At 41.5% G+C, this 15,959-nt stretch overlaps 1 protein-coding gene across 5 annotated transcripts in view; it reads right to left on the reverse strand.

Annotated features, from left to right (window-relative positions):
* The window catches only part of sh3kbp1 (SH3-domain kinase binding protein 1), a 46,950-nt gene that overhangs the window by 19,591 nt on the left and 11,400 nt on the right, over window positions 1-15,959 (reverse strand). For 4 of the 5 annotated variants that reach the window (XM_078938717.1, XM_011489134.4, XM_011489133.4 and 1 more), the window contains exons 2-4: window positions 15,601-15,758; window positions 2,108-2,222; window positions 929-1,035 (exon numbers count right to left, since the gene is read on the reverse strand). In XM_078938717.1, the coding sequence (XP_078794843.1) occupies window positions 929-1,035; window positions 2,108-2,222; window positions 15,601-15,758 (380 nt within the window). The remainder of the gene's footprint in view (window positions 1-928; window positions 1,036-2,107; window positions 2,223-15,600; window positions 15,759-15,959) is intronic. The other variant, XM_078938718.1, reaches the window with a different exon arrangement.

Below are 15,959 nucleotides of genomic sequence, written 5' to 3' on the forward strand. Positions count from 1 at the left end.
TACTAAAATAAACTTGAATCTATATTGAAAATATCTATAAAATGTTTTCAAATTGTAGTTTTAACCATATTCTTTTTAAAATATTTATTTTTTAGCTTGTGGTGTTTCAACCTGTTATAAAATCCAACCTCAGGAATTTCTCACTCAAAAAAAGAATTAAGACAACTAAAACTTGTGTTTTCAGTTTTTCTCATTTGTTACCTCCTGAGTTAAAATGCTGTGATGAACATTTAAACACTCTGTCTTTTATTATGCAAACATATTTACTAAAGGCTACATTTATTTAGTAAAACTTAAAAATTGAATTGAATTGCAGACCTTATTAGTTATGTTTAAAGCCAGAAACAGAGATTTACCAGAAGACCTACAAAAGCTTTTTATTTTTACCACAGGAGAAGAAAATCATGGGAGAAAATTTGATTTCAAACAACAGATTGCTCGAACAACATTAAAGCAAAAGTGTTTGTCTATTGCAGGGGTAAAAATGTGGAATTCCCAGGAGAATCAGTTAAAAAGTTGTCAAAATATTATTAAATTTAAACGCATGTATAAAGCTAAACAAATTATTTTGTACAAACTTGACTGTTGAGTGGAATTTTTGGAATGTATGTATTAAATGAATGGAATGTTTTTACTGTGTAGTGGAACTGTACATTGTGAAATCTGAGCACAGGAGAAGGTGTGAGAAATGTAAATGTAATGTTTAAAAGGGAGCAGATAATTATAAGAATTGTGTTCTTCAATTCTGCTCCCTTCCAATCATGAAAATGTTCAATATGTAAGAGAAACATGTAAACATTTGAACATCGATTTTCATGAAAGGAACAAATAAATAAATGAAATGAAATGAAAGGCTACATTTATTTAGGCATTTTGTCATAGATCTTTCTTTGACTTCTTCACTCAGGTTAACAATTAAAAGCCTTACCTCAGTAATGATTTCTATCACGTCACCGACTCTAAGCTCCAGTTCGTCTTCATGTTGAGGTGCATAGCTGAATGCAGCTTTACATCTCCGCTTACGGATCTGTTCCCCTGCATCAAAAAAGCATCAAAACACACAAAAACTGCTCAGGAAGAACTCATTTTTACAAACATAGAAATGGAAAAGTTTGATCATTCACAGAGCGGGCAGATTGACCTCTGACCCTTCAATCGTATGACAGCCTAAAATGTTCTCCCTTCTGGGACAGGAGTTGTTGGACTCACACACATTAGTTCACTCAGGACTTTTGACTGTCCACATCAGTTGAGGGGTGAGCCTGCAGTTCTTCTTGTGTCCACAGGGGGTCACTCAAGTTCATCTTAACTCTAAAGGGATAGACTTGGGAAGGGACTGTTTGTACACGTTCAAAGGGTTTTACCTGGGTTTTTTGTTGATAACTACTTTATTGTTTATGAGTTTCAATAGATGTTTTATGTTTTTGTTATAGTCTTTAATGTTAAAGCATGTCTTATGTGTTTTGTATATTTGTGCAGTAAAAAAAAATATTTTTTTGTAATGTTTACACAGATTTTACAGTTTTGATGTCGGTTCCTTTCCTTCTTTTCATTTTTTTAATCGTGTCTGGATTTTTATTTTATTTTATCTATACAATCTTTGACTGCACATAATTGTAAATAGTTAAGTCCGGTTTTTTATCAATTGTGGTCATTTTATGCTTTTTTTGGCCAACATATATATATATATACTTTTACTTTTTTAAATTGTAATTGGTTCTAGCAAAGTGCAATGTATTTTTTATGTCAGTCTAGGTATTAGAAAAACATCATCCTTGTTTTGATACTATATCATATTTACAGCATATCATGCTGGATCTGTTTTAATTAACTCATTTAGTGTCAAAAAATACACCAGAATAATTTAATTTAGACCTTTTACCACATCAGGAGTGTTGTATTATACAAAAAATATTTGATACACTATTGTCTTTTCTGAGTGTGACAGGCAAACACCACTGTTCAAAAAACACCTAAGAAAAAGTGGTTAGTGTAGGGATACACAGCATAATAGAAGGTAATCCTCATGAGTTTCTTACCACACTAATAGGAAGTACTAGAGATGGGGGTTTGCCTCATGTTCATAGTGCTGTGTGTGATGGAGTACCTTTATTTCCAGGACGTATGCTTTGGTCTGACATGGGGCTGGTGCTGCCATTGGAAAGCTCTAGCTTGATCAAGCTCACCTGTCCTCCATCCCTCTTTCCCTCTTTTTTGATCTCCTGCAGAGGGTAGCAGAGAAGGGAACAACATAAACAAGGTTAGTTTTTATGCTAATTTGAAGAAATCCAAACATTGAGAAATGTGCCATCCTTCATTTTCTTCCGTTCATCTGGAACCTGGTAGCAAGAACAACAGTCTAAGCAAAGATGCTCAAACTCTCCTCTCCTCAGCCACTTCCTTCAGTTCCTCTGGGAAAATCTAAATGTGTTTTCAGGTCTCAGCAGTATCTAAGTGTTCTCCAGGTTTTTCACTTGGTGGGACATGCCACCCCCAGGGAGGAGTCCAGGGGGGTATTCCAGGAAGCATGTTTAACCCTTGTGCTATCCTAGGCACTTTAACGTTGGGAGGTGGGTCATCTAGACCCACTAGACAGTGCTCTGAACCTTTTTTCTTCAGTGATTTGTGATCTTCACAGGTGTCCATGGATTACATGAAATCTTTCCACCTTTATCCACCTTTGTCATGGTAGGAAGAACACGTCAATGCAAGGGGGGGGGGGGGGGGTCATTTAAGATAGCACAAGGGATAAACTACCCTGACTTTAACCCTGAACTCTGGCTGAAATCTGCCTGAACTTGCTTACTCTGGGTATGTCGGTTCCAAAACACCGGATATGAGTTAGCGTAATTACGCTCGACTTGTTAATCCTGGGTTAATGCGCGGGCACGGCAGGTATATAAAGACATTCTCAATGGATGGCAGATTTCACGAGTCACCACGGAAACGAGTGGAGAAAAAAAGAGAGCCCTTTACTTTAGCGAGACGGAGTTGGAGATTTTGATGGCGGCTTACGAGGAATTTAAACCTATCATCACCAGGAAAAGTAATACCACTGCATCAGTGAGAGAGTGAATGGCTGATTGGCAAAAAATCACTGATAGATCAAACATGTGAGTATAATCTCATTTCCATTGTCATAGCGATGCAAACTGCTTATGGGGAGATGAGAAGCAGTTTGCATATATATCTAAGACAAATCAATAATTTGTGGTTCCTCTGTTATCAGCTGTAATACCTCCAAAAACGAGGAGGACCTTGACGCAAGTCAAAATGAAGCACAAGAACATTCTCCAACAAGGTAAAATATAAATATCAAGATACCAACGCACAGAATTGTCATGTAATACAATATTCCATGTAATGTGGTTATGTAGCCAATAGAAAAAAGGCTGAGGCCCGTCAAACAGGCGGGGGTCCACCTCCACCTTCCCTCACCCCAGCCGTGGAGCTGGCACTGTCCCTCAATAAAGGGAGACCAGTCGTGGATGGGATTCCAGGGGGCACCTCATCAGACGTGGCCAAAACCATAAGTGGCTTGGTTAAATGTAGGTATATCACATTATAAGTCATGATGAATTGATGATTTTACTGTGCATCAGTGTTGAATACATCAAATATACACTCACCATTTAACAAACACATTTAGAAAGCATTACTTTTATGTGTTATGCATTTCAATTGTATATTTTATTCAATATTACAGCATATGATGTCTAATGTAATCTAATGTATTCTCATTTATTAGGTGTTTGCTTGAGAATATACATAGAGTATCTGACTGGTTTTTATTGTATTGCAGATGCCGATGGTCAGTACATATTAATGGAGTCTCCTGCATCACCACAGTCTGTCGTAATTGTAAGTGATTAATGTTGTTAGATCCTTAGTTGTCTGTTTGTAGATCGAGCATCTTTATTTACATAGTTACACTTCAGGATGAGGATGAAGAGACCGCATCTGCAGTGAAAGATATGGACAGACTTAGACCCATCGAGGTATGTGATGTCCCGCCACTCTGTTAATTCATGTTTTAAATGAGATACATAATATCATTGCAATTTCACACAGTATTGCTGGGGATGTTGCAGCAGATGCGGGTCAATGCTGCTCCACCATGAACCTTGGTAAGAACATTTCTGCAGATAAATTATCTCATGTTAATATTTGGTTTTTATTGCAAACATCAAATGCCAATCATGTGGAATTACTTTGTCTTTTTAGTTGCCTGCCAAAGAGCTGTACAAGGTCTATCTCCAGCGTAAAATACATAAATGTGACCTTGAAATAGAATTGCTGGAGCATCAGCTGAAGGTGAGACACATGTGAATATTTAATCTGTTAATTGTTTATGACGATTAAGCAATAAAGTCACTTTATTTCATTACAGCAAATAAAGGAATAAAAAATATCAGCCTTTGAGTCATGTTTTTTTAAATTGGATGTTTTTATTGGATGTAATGTAGGCTGATCATGTCCCGTACCACCCTGCCATCTCTTTAGTCAGCATGATCCAATGGGGAATCCTCTGGGCCGTCTTCTTCAAGAGGTGGGGGGGGCCCTCTCACCTCTCATTGTGGCGATGTTGTGCAGTACGGCACATGCAGCTATGATGTCACATGCCCTCTCTGAGCCCACGTAGGCATTGAAATCGAGCTTTCAGGATTTGTATGGTCTTCTCCACCCTGGCCCGTGTTCTGCTGTGTGCCAGGTTAAAATGTACCTGTGGTCCAGGCTGAGGTTCAGGGTAGGGGATCATAAAGAATGGCAGGCAAGGATACCCCCTGTCCCCCAGTAAGTAGCCATTGAAATGTCCTATAATAGCAGTTATATTGTATTATTTACATCACATTAAATGCATGACATTGTATAAGGAATGTAAAGCAATTTATACCCTGGTGGAATTTGGGACACAATGATGACTCTCTAAATATGCTGGCATCATGAACAAAACAGGGCCATTTGGCTTCTATGTTTGTGACGAGGTGGGTGGCATCACATAATACCTAGATAGTGGGGAACAGTAATCAGTCTGAATAAAGGATGATAGGACTTATGATACAACTGCCATATCTTGTTACCTGCACATTGATGCTATGCATGGACTTCCTATTAACATAATCTCCTTCATTGACTGAAGGAGATTTAATAGGAAGGTGAGTTCCATCCATGCACCCAATCACATTTGGGTGCATGGATGCATGTGACTGAAAAAAGTATTGATATATTGATAAAGCAGTGTGTTACTCTGTCAAATAAAATTAACGAACAAACCTGCTATTCTGTGGAATTCCTCTTTAATGACCCTCAGTGGTTTATGGCCAGGGAACTGCACAAAACATCCCAGGAGGCGTTTGAGTGCCAGACATGCTGTCCGAACTGCCCGACACACAGTTGCCTTTCCCACATGTTCTGCATTACCCAGGCTGTAGAAAAAACTCCCAGTCGCAAAAAAACGAAAGGCAAAACATAAAATGTTCTCGGTGCTCAGCGCTGCTCCCCGATGTGTCACGTTCGATACGAACGGTTTCAAAAGATTTGTTAAATAAATTAAGGAGTCTCTAGAAAAACGATAACACTCCAGTAAATAATCATTTTAAAAAGAAAAAACATCGATATATATTCTTATCACCCTCTCACGGTGGAAGAAGTATTATCTGAGCTTCTTCATCCACTGAATCATCTTCAAATGGACACGCCATTCTGCTTCACCCCTCTGAAAACAAACTAAGCTTCAACTAAACCAGGTTATGTTCAGAGCATGAGTTGCCATGGCAACTTGACATATCCTGAAACATACCTCTGTTTTAGGAACCGAAAGCGGTGGTTGTACACTTCTTTAGCCTCAAACTTATCGTGGGAGCTAGCATAACCTGCTTTCTGAAATAACTCCCAGGAAGCATCTGGACCAGACACCCAAGCCACCTCAACTGGCTTTACTCGCTATAGAGAGCAGTACTCCTGTCGAGTGCTCTGAGCTCTCTACAAATGACCAAGCTCCTCCTCCTATGGCTAAGGGACCCTCCCCTATTTGGATCTGCATTGGGAATGTGACTGTTGACAAAACCATTCGGGTTTTCTCAAACAAGAAAACCCTGGATAACTAGCCAGGTCCGCACTCTCCTCAAAGCCTAAGACATTGCCTTCAGGTCAGGTGACGGGGCACTATACAGTGAAGACTGTAATGAATTGAAAAGAGGAATCAAAAAAACCAAGGCAGACTACAGGATGCACATATTGAGTCTCACCTCTCCAGCAGCAACTCACGAGAAGTATGGCAGGGTATTTAAGACATCACCAACTTCAGAGCCTGTAATGTGTACACAGCTGCTCCTGATGCGACACGGACTGAGGAGCTCAACTGCTTCTTCGCTCGCTACAGATCCTGTCAATGTCAGTACTGTAGATCCTGGTGGTGTGGATCAGGGAGTCAATGTCACGCTCGCTCTTAGCATATAGCTTGATGTCGTCCAGAGGAGGTGACTGATGTCGGCTTCATCTCTGAGTAAGTATCCATGGCCAGTCTTGTTGATTATTTGGCTGAGGGGGTTCAGACCTATGCAGAACAGCAGTTGGAACAGAGCAAGATACCTAAAATAAATCAACCATAAACCTGGTAAACATAACAGCTGGAGCTCTTTCTCTGTCCCTGAAACAGTGAAATATTCACATGGATGGATAAACCTTTAAATAGGAGGAATACCAAGATTTCACCAACAGCACAAAAGCAATCAAACAAAGAGTTTCAGGATAAATAGATGTGATGGTTAACGTCTCCTCCCCCTATTCATGATGACACAGTTTCATAAGCCCTGGACTGTGGTGAACGCAGTTTACTGAAGCAAACAGGCATGGGTGCATTGACTCACACGGACCAACCCCTCAGATGGTTTGACTGGGAATTAGCTAGTGGTCCCAAGAGGATTATGTGAGGCTAGAAGACATTTCTAGATCACACTTTAGGTCTGAACATAGTACACAGGTCAGAACCTTTCTGCCAGCATGAGATGTACATTTAGCTTTCAACTGAGAGATGATTCAGGCATCCCATAGTTAACAGTCTAAATAAAACCTAACATTTAGTGCAGATCCTCATTTTTGCAACAGAAAGAGTTGAGTTTAAAAGTAAAAGACAGAACTGAAATTATATTCTTTATGGCAGCAGTTGTGTTTTGGTTCTTAACAAATTTTCACATTGCTGTTTTTCTATATCTCAAAGAGGAAACTACCAGACTTTCAGTCTCAATCCTCCAGTAAAAACTGAACCTAGAAAACCAAATATTTACTGTTTGGTTGTGTGAAAATGTATTTATGCACTTCTGTTCCAAATAATGAATCAGTTTGTTTTTGCTTTTATAGGTAAAGAAAGAACACTTGATGAGTGAAAACATTTGTTGAGGCAGTTCCTGGTCTACTAGATGTACAGCAACAAAAACATGTTAAAGGGCGATGATTAGGGGTGTAATGAATAAAAGATGAATTGATTTATCCAAAAATGTTGAAAAACAAAAATAATAAAAAAAAACACCTGTGTAAAATTTCAGTTTTGAACTACTGGTATGTAATATTTTTGCTTTTTCCTTTTAAAACAAATTTAAATCAATACAACAAAAAACACTGCAATCAAAACACAAAATACAAATTAAAATGTGTAAAACAGAATAAAACATAACCAAAAAAAAGGTTTTGTTTCACTAAACGCTGCCATTTAGAGAATCATGTGTCTAGTTTTTTTGCTCAGTATGTTCTGGATGTTCTGTTCTGGAGAAGATTCTCTCAGGTTCTTGTACAAGTTGGTTCTGGATCCGGTTCTCGATGGAATAATTTTCTTGCAAACTATACACTCCTTCTTTGTGTTATCAATAAAAGTGAAATGCTTCCAGATTTTGCTACATCTTAAGTGTCCAGTGTGTCTACTTTACTTTTTTGTGTTGATGTAGTTTGTTGTTGTTGTTGCATGAGGCGCTCTCTCTCTCTCCCACAGACTCGGTAATGAGCCCCCCCCACCCCCAGCTCGCTCTCAGCGTAACCACCCCCTCACTTATTCAAAGGATGTTTGTCAACTTTTTTTTTTTTTTTTTTTTTAACTTGTTCTGTCCAACAGCTGAGCAAACAGATTAGAGCTGAAGGCTTTTTGTGTTGGACAGGTTTTACTATCACAAAAAGAGGTTATATAGCTTCAAGAAACTAGAGTGTAGATTTGTATAAACCCCTTTTTGTCGTATTATTTTTTATTTATTTGTTACATTTAGTGTATGTGGGGAGGGAGAGGGGAAGAATGTGAGGGGAGGGTGGAAGAGAGTAAAAGGAAGAAAGGTGAAAAGGTGGGGGATACAAGCACTGATTTGACTAAGTTATTAATTTAAGCTGTAACAATTATACCAGATCTGCAGGAAAGACGAATGTAACATCAAAGGTGAAAATCTGACACTAAGATGAGCGAAAAAAAATCTGTCCATCAATACACTGTAGGTAAGGAGGAGGGATGAAGCAGACAGGGAGTGTGGCAGTGTGCACGTGCACGTGGGGGTGGAGATACATGCATGCTGCCGACGTGAACCGTGTGTTCATAAAGGGAGCCAGAACCTACCCAGCCAGACCAGCCAGACCAGGAAAGGGGAGGAGAGCCCCCCAGGCCAGAAGCCCCCCCAGCATCCGGACCCAGGCAGCCCGGGAGGGGAGGAGGAGGGGACCGCCCACCCCACCAGCCAGGCACAGAGAGGGCCCCCCTACAGGGGCCCCCCCAATGCCCAGAGGCACAAGCGAACCCAGTGTCCGGCCCCCAGGCCACAAGACAGGAGCGCTTAGCCGTACCAGGCGGCAGCCATGGGGGCCACCGGGCGCCGGACACCGAGACAAAGGCCAGGGACAAAGCCAGGGCCCCCGGAACCCATGAGCCAGCCACCACCCGACCGGCGCCCCGTCCCCGCAAGCCAGCCCAGGCACGCGACCTTAGCAACCCAGGGATCGCCACGCACCCACAGCCACAGCCACCCCCCTAAAACCTTACGCACTACAACCCCCCCCCCCCCCCCGCCATAATATCTGACCCCCCCTCCCCAACCCTGTCAGTGCCCTCCCCTCTCTGTGATGGGGAGGGAAAGCCCCAGAGGGTCCCAGCGAGCCAGCCCCCAGGTCGGTCCTACCCATGCACTCACACACACATACTCACAATCATCTGGTTACCCTCCCTACCCCCGCCGCCACACAGTAACCCCCCCCCCCCAGCCGGCCGACCCCCAGCGCCGCATGCCCGACCCCTCCCGCAGCCGACAGGATACCCATAAGCCCGGCCGCCCTGAGAGGACCAGGCGGGTGAAGACCGGCTGCCCCCCCCCGACCCCACCCATGTATGGAGGTGTGGGAGTGCTGTGTGTGTGCTGCAGGTAAAATAGGAGGTCACCAGTGTGGGGGGCTCCACCGCTGCCAAGCCGCAAAGCCCCCCACTCCGGAGTCCCTCTGTGAGTGGTGTGTATTTGCTGTGTGTGTGCTGCTAGCATGCAGTGTGTGTGTCTACAGAGGAAGTTAAAATTGTGGGGGGGGCCAGTGAGCACGGATGTTTCACCGTGCCCCCCTCCACCATACCCTCTCCACAAGGCCCTAGATGAATCAGAGTGTCTAATATGCAAGTAAAAAGCGGGGAGGAGGGCGGGTGCCAACTAGAACCCAGAGAGGGGCATCCCCAGTGAGCCCCGCCAGCATACCCCTCCCATCCAGATCCCGGGGCCCTATGTGCCTGTGTGCAATATTTGTTTGGGTGAGAGCGGGGAGGAGCGGGCGGATGGGCACAACCGGGGGAGAAGGCTCCCCCGAGCGACCGGCCCCCCAGCCGGCCGCGGTAGGCGCCCCCCCTCCCAGAGCGGCCGGGCAGCCAGAAACGGCAAGCCAGCCGCAGTTGGAGGCCAGAGCCTCGCGGCGCCGAGAGACAGCCAGCGAGGAAGGGTCCCGGCGCCAGAACAGGGGGGGCAGGGGGTCCAGCCCCACCATTCATACCCCGACCCCCTAAGGACTAGCACACTGCCCCCCCAGGCCCCCCCCAAAAAATAAATAAATAATAAAATATTAATAATAATAATAAAATAATTAATATAATAATAATAATAATAATAATAATAATAATAATAATAATAATAATAATAATAATAATAATAATAATAATAATAATAATTAAATAAACCCACCCAAGTGAACCCATTAACCCCTGCTGTGACTGCGGCGTCGACCCCCGGGGGGCCAGGCCACGCGCCAACCACCGGCCACGGGCGAAACACCAGCCACGGGCAGACGACCCCAGGCCCCAGAGCCCCAAGCCCCCCCCCCCAGCCCCCGCCACGGCGACCAGCCACCCAGCACGGCACCCGGCCGCCGTTCCCGGTCAGCCGCACTGCCTACCCTGCGCCCAGAAGGCACCCGCCCAGGAACCCCTGCCAAGTTGCCGGCAGAGTGTGCGCCCCCACCACCACCCCACCCAGGCAACCAGAGCCCCGAGCCGGGAGAACGACAGGCCCGGCAGAGCCCACCCCCCCAAACCCACCCCGGCCCACCCAACCAGCCAGGACCCGGCTCAACCTATCACCATCCCACCCCCACTAGGTGATGTGACTAACCAGCTGGAGCCAGGGAGAGTCTGAAGCCGACAGGTTTTTTGTGGAGGACATTATCTCAGAACTAATATGCTCTGACATGAGGTTTCTGTAGTGGTTAATGCTAAGATTATTTTTAGATTTACAGTTTAGGAGGATAGTTTTCTTTGCGATACATACAGCGGTGAGAACCATATAAGCCTTGTTAGATTCCATGTTGATGTTATTCAGGTCACCTAATAAGCAGAATTTGGGGCAAGCAGAAATCTTATGATTAAACCAGATTGATAAATCCTCACAAACCTTACGCCAGAATGATTGGACAGGTGGACAGACCCACAGAGCATGCAAATAGTCGTCTATGTTGTTACCTATGCACTGTGTGCATATAGCAGACTGATTGAGACCCATTTTAAATAACCTCTGTCCGGTGTAGTGAGTTCTGTGGAGAATCTTGTATTGAATAAGTTGCAGATTAGGGCTTTTGGTCATATTAAAGGCATTCAAACAGATCTGTAGCCAAAATTGATCACTAGAATTCAATGATAGCTCAGACTCCCATTTTGTCATGGGTAAGTAAATGGTTTCATCTATGTCTGATAACATCTTATAAATTTTGGAGGTGAGTTTGGGATTTTTAAGGTCCATGAAATGTGTTACTGTAAGGGGAGGGTCTAGGTCTATTTGGGTCAGGCAGTATTTAGTGCTTATAGCTGATTTAAGCTGCTTCAAGCTTTGTCTTTAGATGAAACTAATCAAACAGTTTAGCATTTATGTTCTCTTGATACTTACAGACTGCTATCGTAAGACCCACTCTAAAGAAGAGTGATCTCAAATCTAGACAATTACCGACCAGTGTCAAACCTGCCATAAGTAAAATTTTAGAAAAAAATAGTTTTTATTCATCTCAAGAATTTTATTAATAAAAATAATATTTTAGAAAAATTTCCGTCTAGTTTTAGACCACATCACTCCACAGAGACGGCGCTGGTCAAGGTTATATATGATTTGAGGTCCAACACTGACAAAAAGAAAACATCAGTTTAAGTATTGCTGGACCTGAGTACAGCCTTCCGCACAGTTGACCACTCTATTCTTTTAAACAGACTGCATGGCATGGTAAGCATCCCTCGAACAGTATTCAGCTGGTCTGAATCCTACCTCACAGGAAGAGATTTTAATGTCAGTGTAAATGATGCATCATCTGGGAGGCACGGACTGACACAAGGTACAATCCTTGGCCCCACACTTTTTAAACGTTACATGCTTCCGCTTGGTGATATCATCAGGATACACAGCATAAACTGTGATAGTTATGCTAATGACAACCAGTTATATGTGGCTGTGTTTCCTGATGACATGGGACCCATTGATGACCTTTTAAGTTGTGTTTTAGATATTGAAACATGGATAGGAGAGAAAATTCTAAGGCTCAATCAAGACAAAACAGACATTTTAATTGTTGGTCCTGAAGCTGAGAGAGAAAGGATCCAATCCTACTTATCAACTTTCAACTGGATGTGTGTAAATTCAGAAACCCTGTGAAACCTTCAGAAACCTGTGTGATTTTAGATGCAGATCTTACCTTGGTGGCTGTAAAACTACCCAATACAACACACAGACACAGAAAATCACCAAGATTCATCTAGAAACACAGTATAGACCAGCTGCTGGAGATAAAGCTTTATAATCAGAAATACTGCATGGAAAGATCACCGCAGACATCACTTTGTCCACATCTTACTGTCTTTTTGAACAGTAAAGGAATGGCAATGTTTAGCAGCAGCCTTAGTCAACAAAACAAATGCTTAATATTGGAGAGGTTCAAATGTAAAATACATCAGTCATGTTGAATATTTAACATGTTAAGGGCAGTTTTAAAAAGTAACCTGATTTTGTGCAGGCTTTTATTATTTCCTGACATTTGTACACAAATGAAATCTCTGCTAAGCAATACAAAGGTAACCCTGAGTTTAAAGGAAATTTAGTGGAAAAGAAAGGAAGCAAACGTGATTCATCATATCTCCACAGGATGCAGCTGCCTTATACCCACTGCTGTGTTGGGTCGGTGTGTTTGTTTGCATTATGTCTAAAGGTCCTATAGTCAGTGATGTGGTTTACTTTACACTTCCTAAAAGGCGGATTATCTTTTTTTATGTACTTCACATCCAGACCCAAAGCAGTCTGCTGTTGATGCAAACAGCAAGCTAAAGCAGTACATTGTCTAGACTTACAGTATAGAACTGCCAAATATTAGTCTTTCCCCAGTAAGAAAACAACTTTAATGCCTGTACACATCAATGTGTAACCCACTGTAGTGACTGTGGTGCAAAATAGGATTTCCTCTTTTTAGAAAAGCACATGTGTTTGTTACACATTGAATATACATTTATGTCCTATAAAACCCTAAAACTACAAAGTTGAGACATATTTTGTCAGCAGGCAAGGGAGGGAGGAGACATAAAAATAAAACTGCCAACAAAGAAACAAACAAAAAACATTTGTTTTGAAAAGTTGATGAATCTTTTGGGTTTTTCAGAAAATTGTGTATTTCGTTTATGAAGAGGAAGGAATTCTTCAGGCTTGTTCTAAGAGGACTTCCCCTTTCAAATGCACTGCGCGAATATGCATTCTGCTTTGTGAGGAACTGTCTGTTTTCACCGAAGGCTCTTATGTCAAACCAAACCATGTGATCCAAATTTAAACTTAATAGGCTGCTAATGAAGATAATCCAATCCTTCCACCAAGAGGATTTCCGTTATTTCTACAGGAGCGCAAACAGAAGTTGTCAAACGAGTTTTCATATAAATACTCAACAGAATGGAGCACACAGAACTTCCCTTAATTACTAATGTGGGTTTTTCTAGTTGTAGTAGATAAAACATGAAACGTGTCACAAAAGTCAAACACACAGCAGAAGCTTCTCCAGTAAACCACCATTGATGGTTACAATCTCAGGAAAGCTAATGTCACTACAGTTCACTAAACTAAGAAATCTTTTATACATTCACTTCTTTGGGCCTTTTTGAAAGACTCCCGCTTTCCACCCACATCAGTTTTCCATACAGATAATACGACTGTGACCTGTAACTGCAGTCTAGTGACAGATCAGTCAACTACATTACTGCCTACCTCTGTCTCTCTACCACACACACAAATGCACACATTATATTACAGGCTCATTGTCCGCAGAGCGGTGACATTCAGTCATCACTAATGCAGCCTGACAATGGGCGGACTTCTGTAGCACTCTCAAACCGTGTCCTGTTGGCTAGGCTTTGTGGTACTTGACCACTTCCTCTCATCAGAGAGTAAAAAAGATACTTCCTTCTTTTCATCACCAAAAAAGCCCATCTCACGAAGTAAAATTTTCTTTTACATTCTTGCATCTAGATGTCTGATCTACTCTGAGCCAAACTTAAACTTAAACCCTTGAAAAATCCACTTCCATCTGGATAACAGAGAAGTACTGACAACCTGTCAATGCTGACTATAAACTCTGAAAAAATGTTTAAAAAAATACACTGTTTAATTATAAACTGCTATCTGTTTATTTACTAATCATAAAGGGACAGTATACTGTACAGAAAAACAAATATGCAATACTGAAATTATTTGAAATAAAGATGACTTTAAAATGAGATTAGTCTGAGAGAATTCTGAAAATAACAGACACAATCCCCTTTTACTTACAGAGGGGCAAAAAAGTGTTTGTCATTCACAGATTCTGTAACTCCAGCTGAAAAATCTGAGTTTGGTTTGAAATATTCATCATAGAAACATTACAAATGTCAGAGACAGACAGAAGACAAAGAATCCAGGAAATCATTTTGTTTGATTTATAAGTTTTATAGTTTTAAACCACGGATAAGAAAATGGACGTGCACGAGGCTCAAGGATTTCTACATAAAATAAACTCAGAACAGATAAGTGAACAGGGTGACCTTATGAGTTTACCCAAATATAAACTCAAGTATTTTTCTGATAAACCAGCAGTTCTTTGTTGTCTTTAAGTCTCCAAAACTCCACAAAGCAGTAAACTTGTTTTGGTTAAACTGCCATGTTCTAGTTGATGCTGTTCATCAGATACATTTATTTGCTGTTGAATACTATAAGCCATGGAAATATTCAAGTTTATCAGTGATTGTCTAAAGTTAACGGCAGTTCTAAGACTCCAGTGTACCACAACCAGGGCACCCAAAAATGTGTATTTAAGGAAGGAGTTACAGTTCTCAGATTTTAAACTGGTACATTGGTGTAAATGTGGCTTCAACACAGCAAAGTGTTGAGGTAGAAATTGTTGTCACAAATTAAACAAATGCAGAAAGTTGCCTTTTTATACATGCCACATGTTAGTGGTTTAGCGTGCCAAAATGTGATGGAAAGAGTTAAATATCTAACCACTGCGACAAACACAAGAACAAAGTTCTTGCCCCCTAGAAAACTAACAAACTGTGAAGTGATTATTTATAAAAAAAGTGGATTTTAATTGAGCTGATGGACACAGGAATGGAAAAAGCTGAATTTACTTAAATTCCAATAAGAACTGTAATATACCCATAACACCAAATGCTAGTTTCACTCAATCTCATTCAATTGTGTAAAAATAAAAAAAACAGGTTGGAGGAGGAACTTTTTCCTGCCCCCTGGTTGATTTTGTTTAATATAGCTGTGAGTCAAACTTCAGGATATGATAATAAGCAAAACCTCAGAGATTTGAAGAAGAAATCTTTTTCATTTGGCTGAATGTGAAAGCTTTTAAAGATCTTTAGGATTTTAGAGGAAGTTCACAGGAAGTAAACTACAATGCAACTTTAGCTAAAATCTTTAAGAATCTTTAAATTTCCATTTTTTGTGTAGGTTTGTAATCATTAATTATTTGCTTAAATATTTAACCAAAATGTTGCGAGCATGAGCATTCTCACTCTGAAGTTGACCATAAAGCACATCTGTTGCAGCACTTTGAGGAGGTTGATGAAGACATAAGAGGTTGAGTGTTTCTTTTGCAACTACTCACCCTGACGAAGTTATCAGGGAAAAGGCCTCTGCGTCCGCCAAGTTCCCCCTCCCACCATCCACCATCGTCCCGCCGTATGTTCGTGATGATGTCACCCACCGTCAGGCTCAACTCGTCTTCTTGCTGAGCCTCATAGTCGAACTCTACCACTGCTTCCACTGCACACAAAGTGCAAGAGAGTTTCAGGAGACCACAGAGGCAACCAGAACAGAAGCCACTTTACTCCAAATATTCTCAGACATCAACAGTTTGGTGATGGTGAAGCTTTTATTCACTGATTTAAGAAGAGTGAATGAAAAAACATACTCTGTGAAAGCCATGAAAGTAAAAAAGGCTCATGTTTATGTCTCAAAACATGA

Source organism: Oryzias latipes, chromosome 20 (genome assembly GCF_053564925.1).
Source record: "Oryzias latipes strain Hd-rR chromosome 20, Olatipes_Hd-rR_3.1".
In the NCBI taxonomy this organism is placed as follows: domain Eukaryota; kingdom Metazoa; phylum Chordata; class Actinopteri; order Beloniformes; family Adrianichthyidae; genus Oryzias; species Oryzias latipes.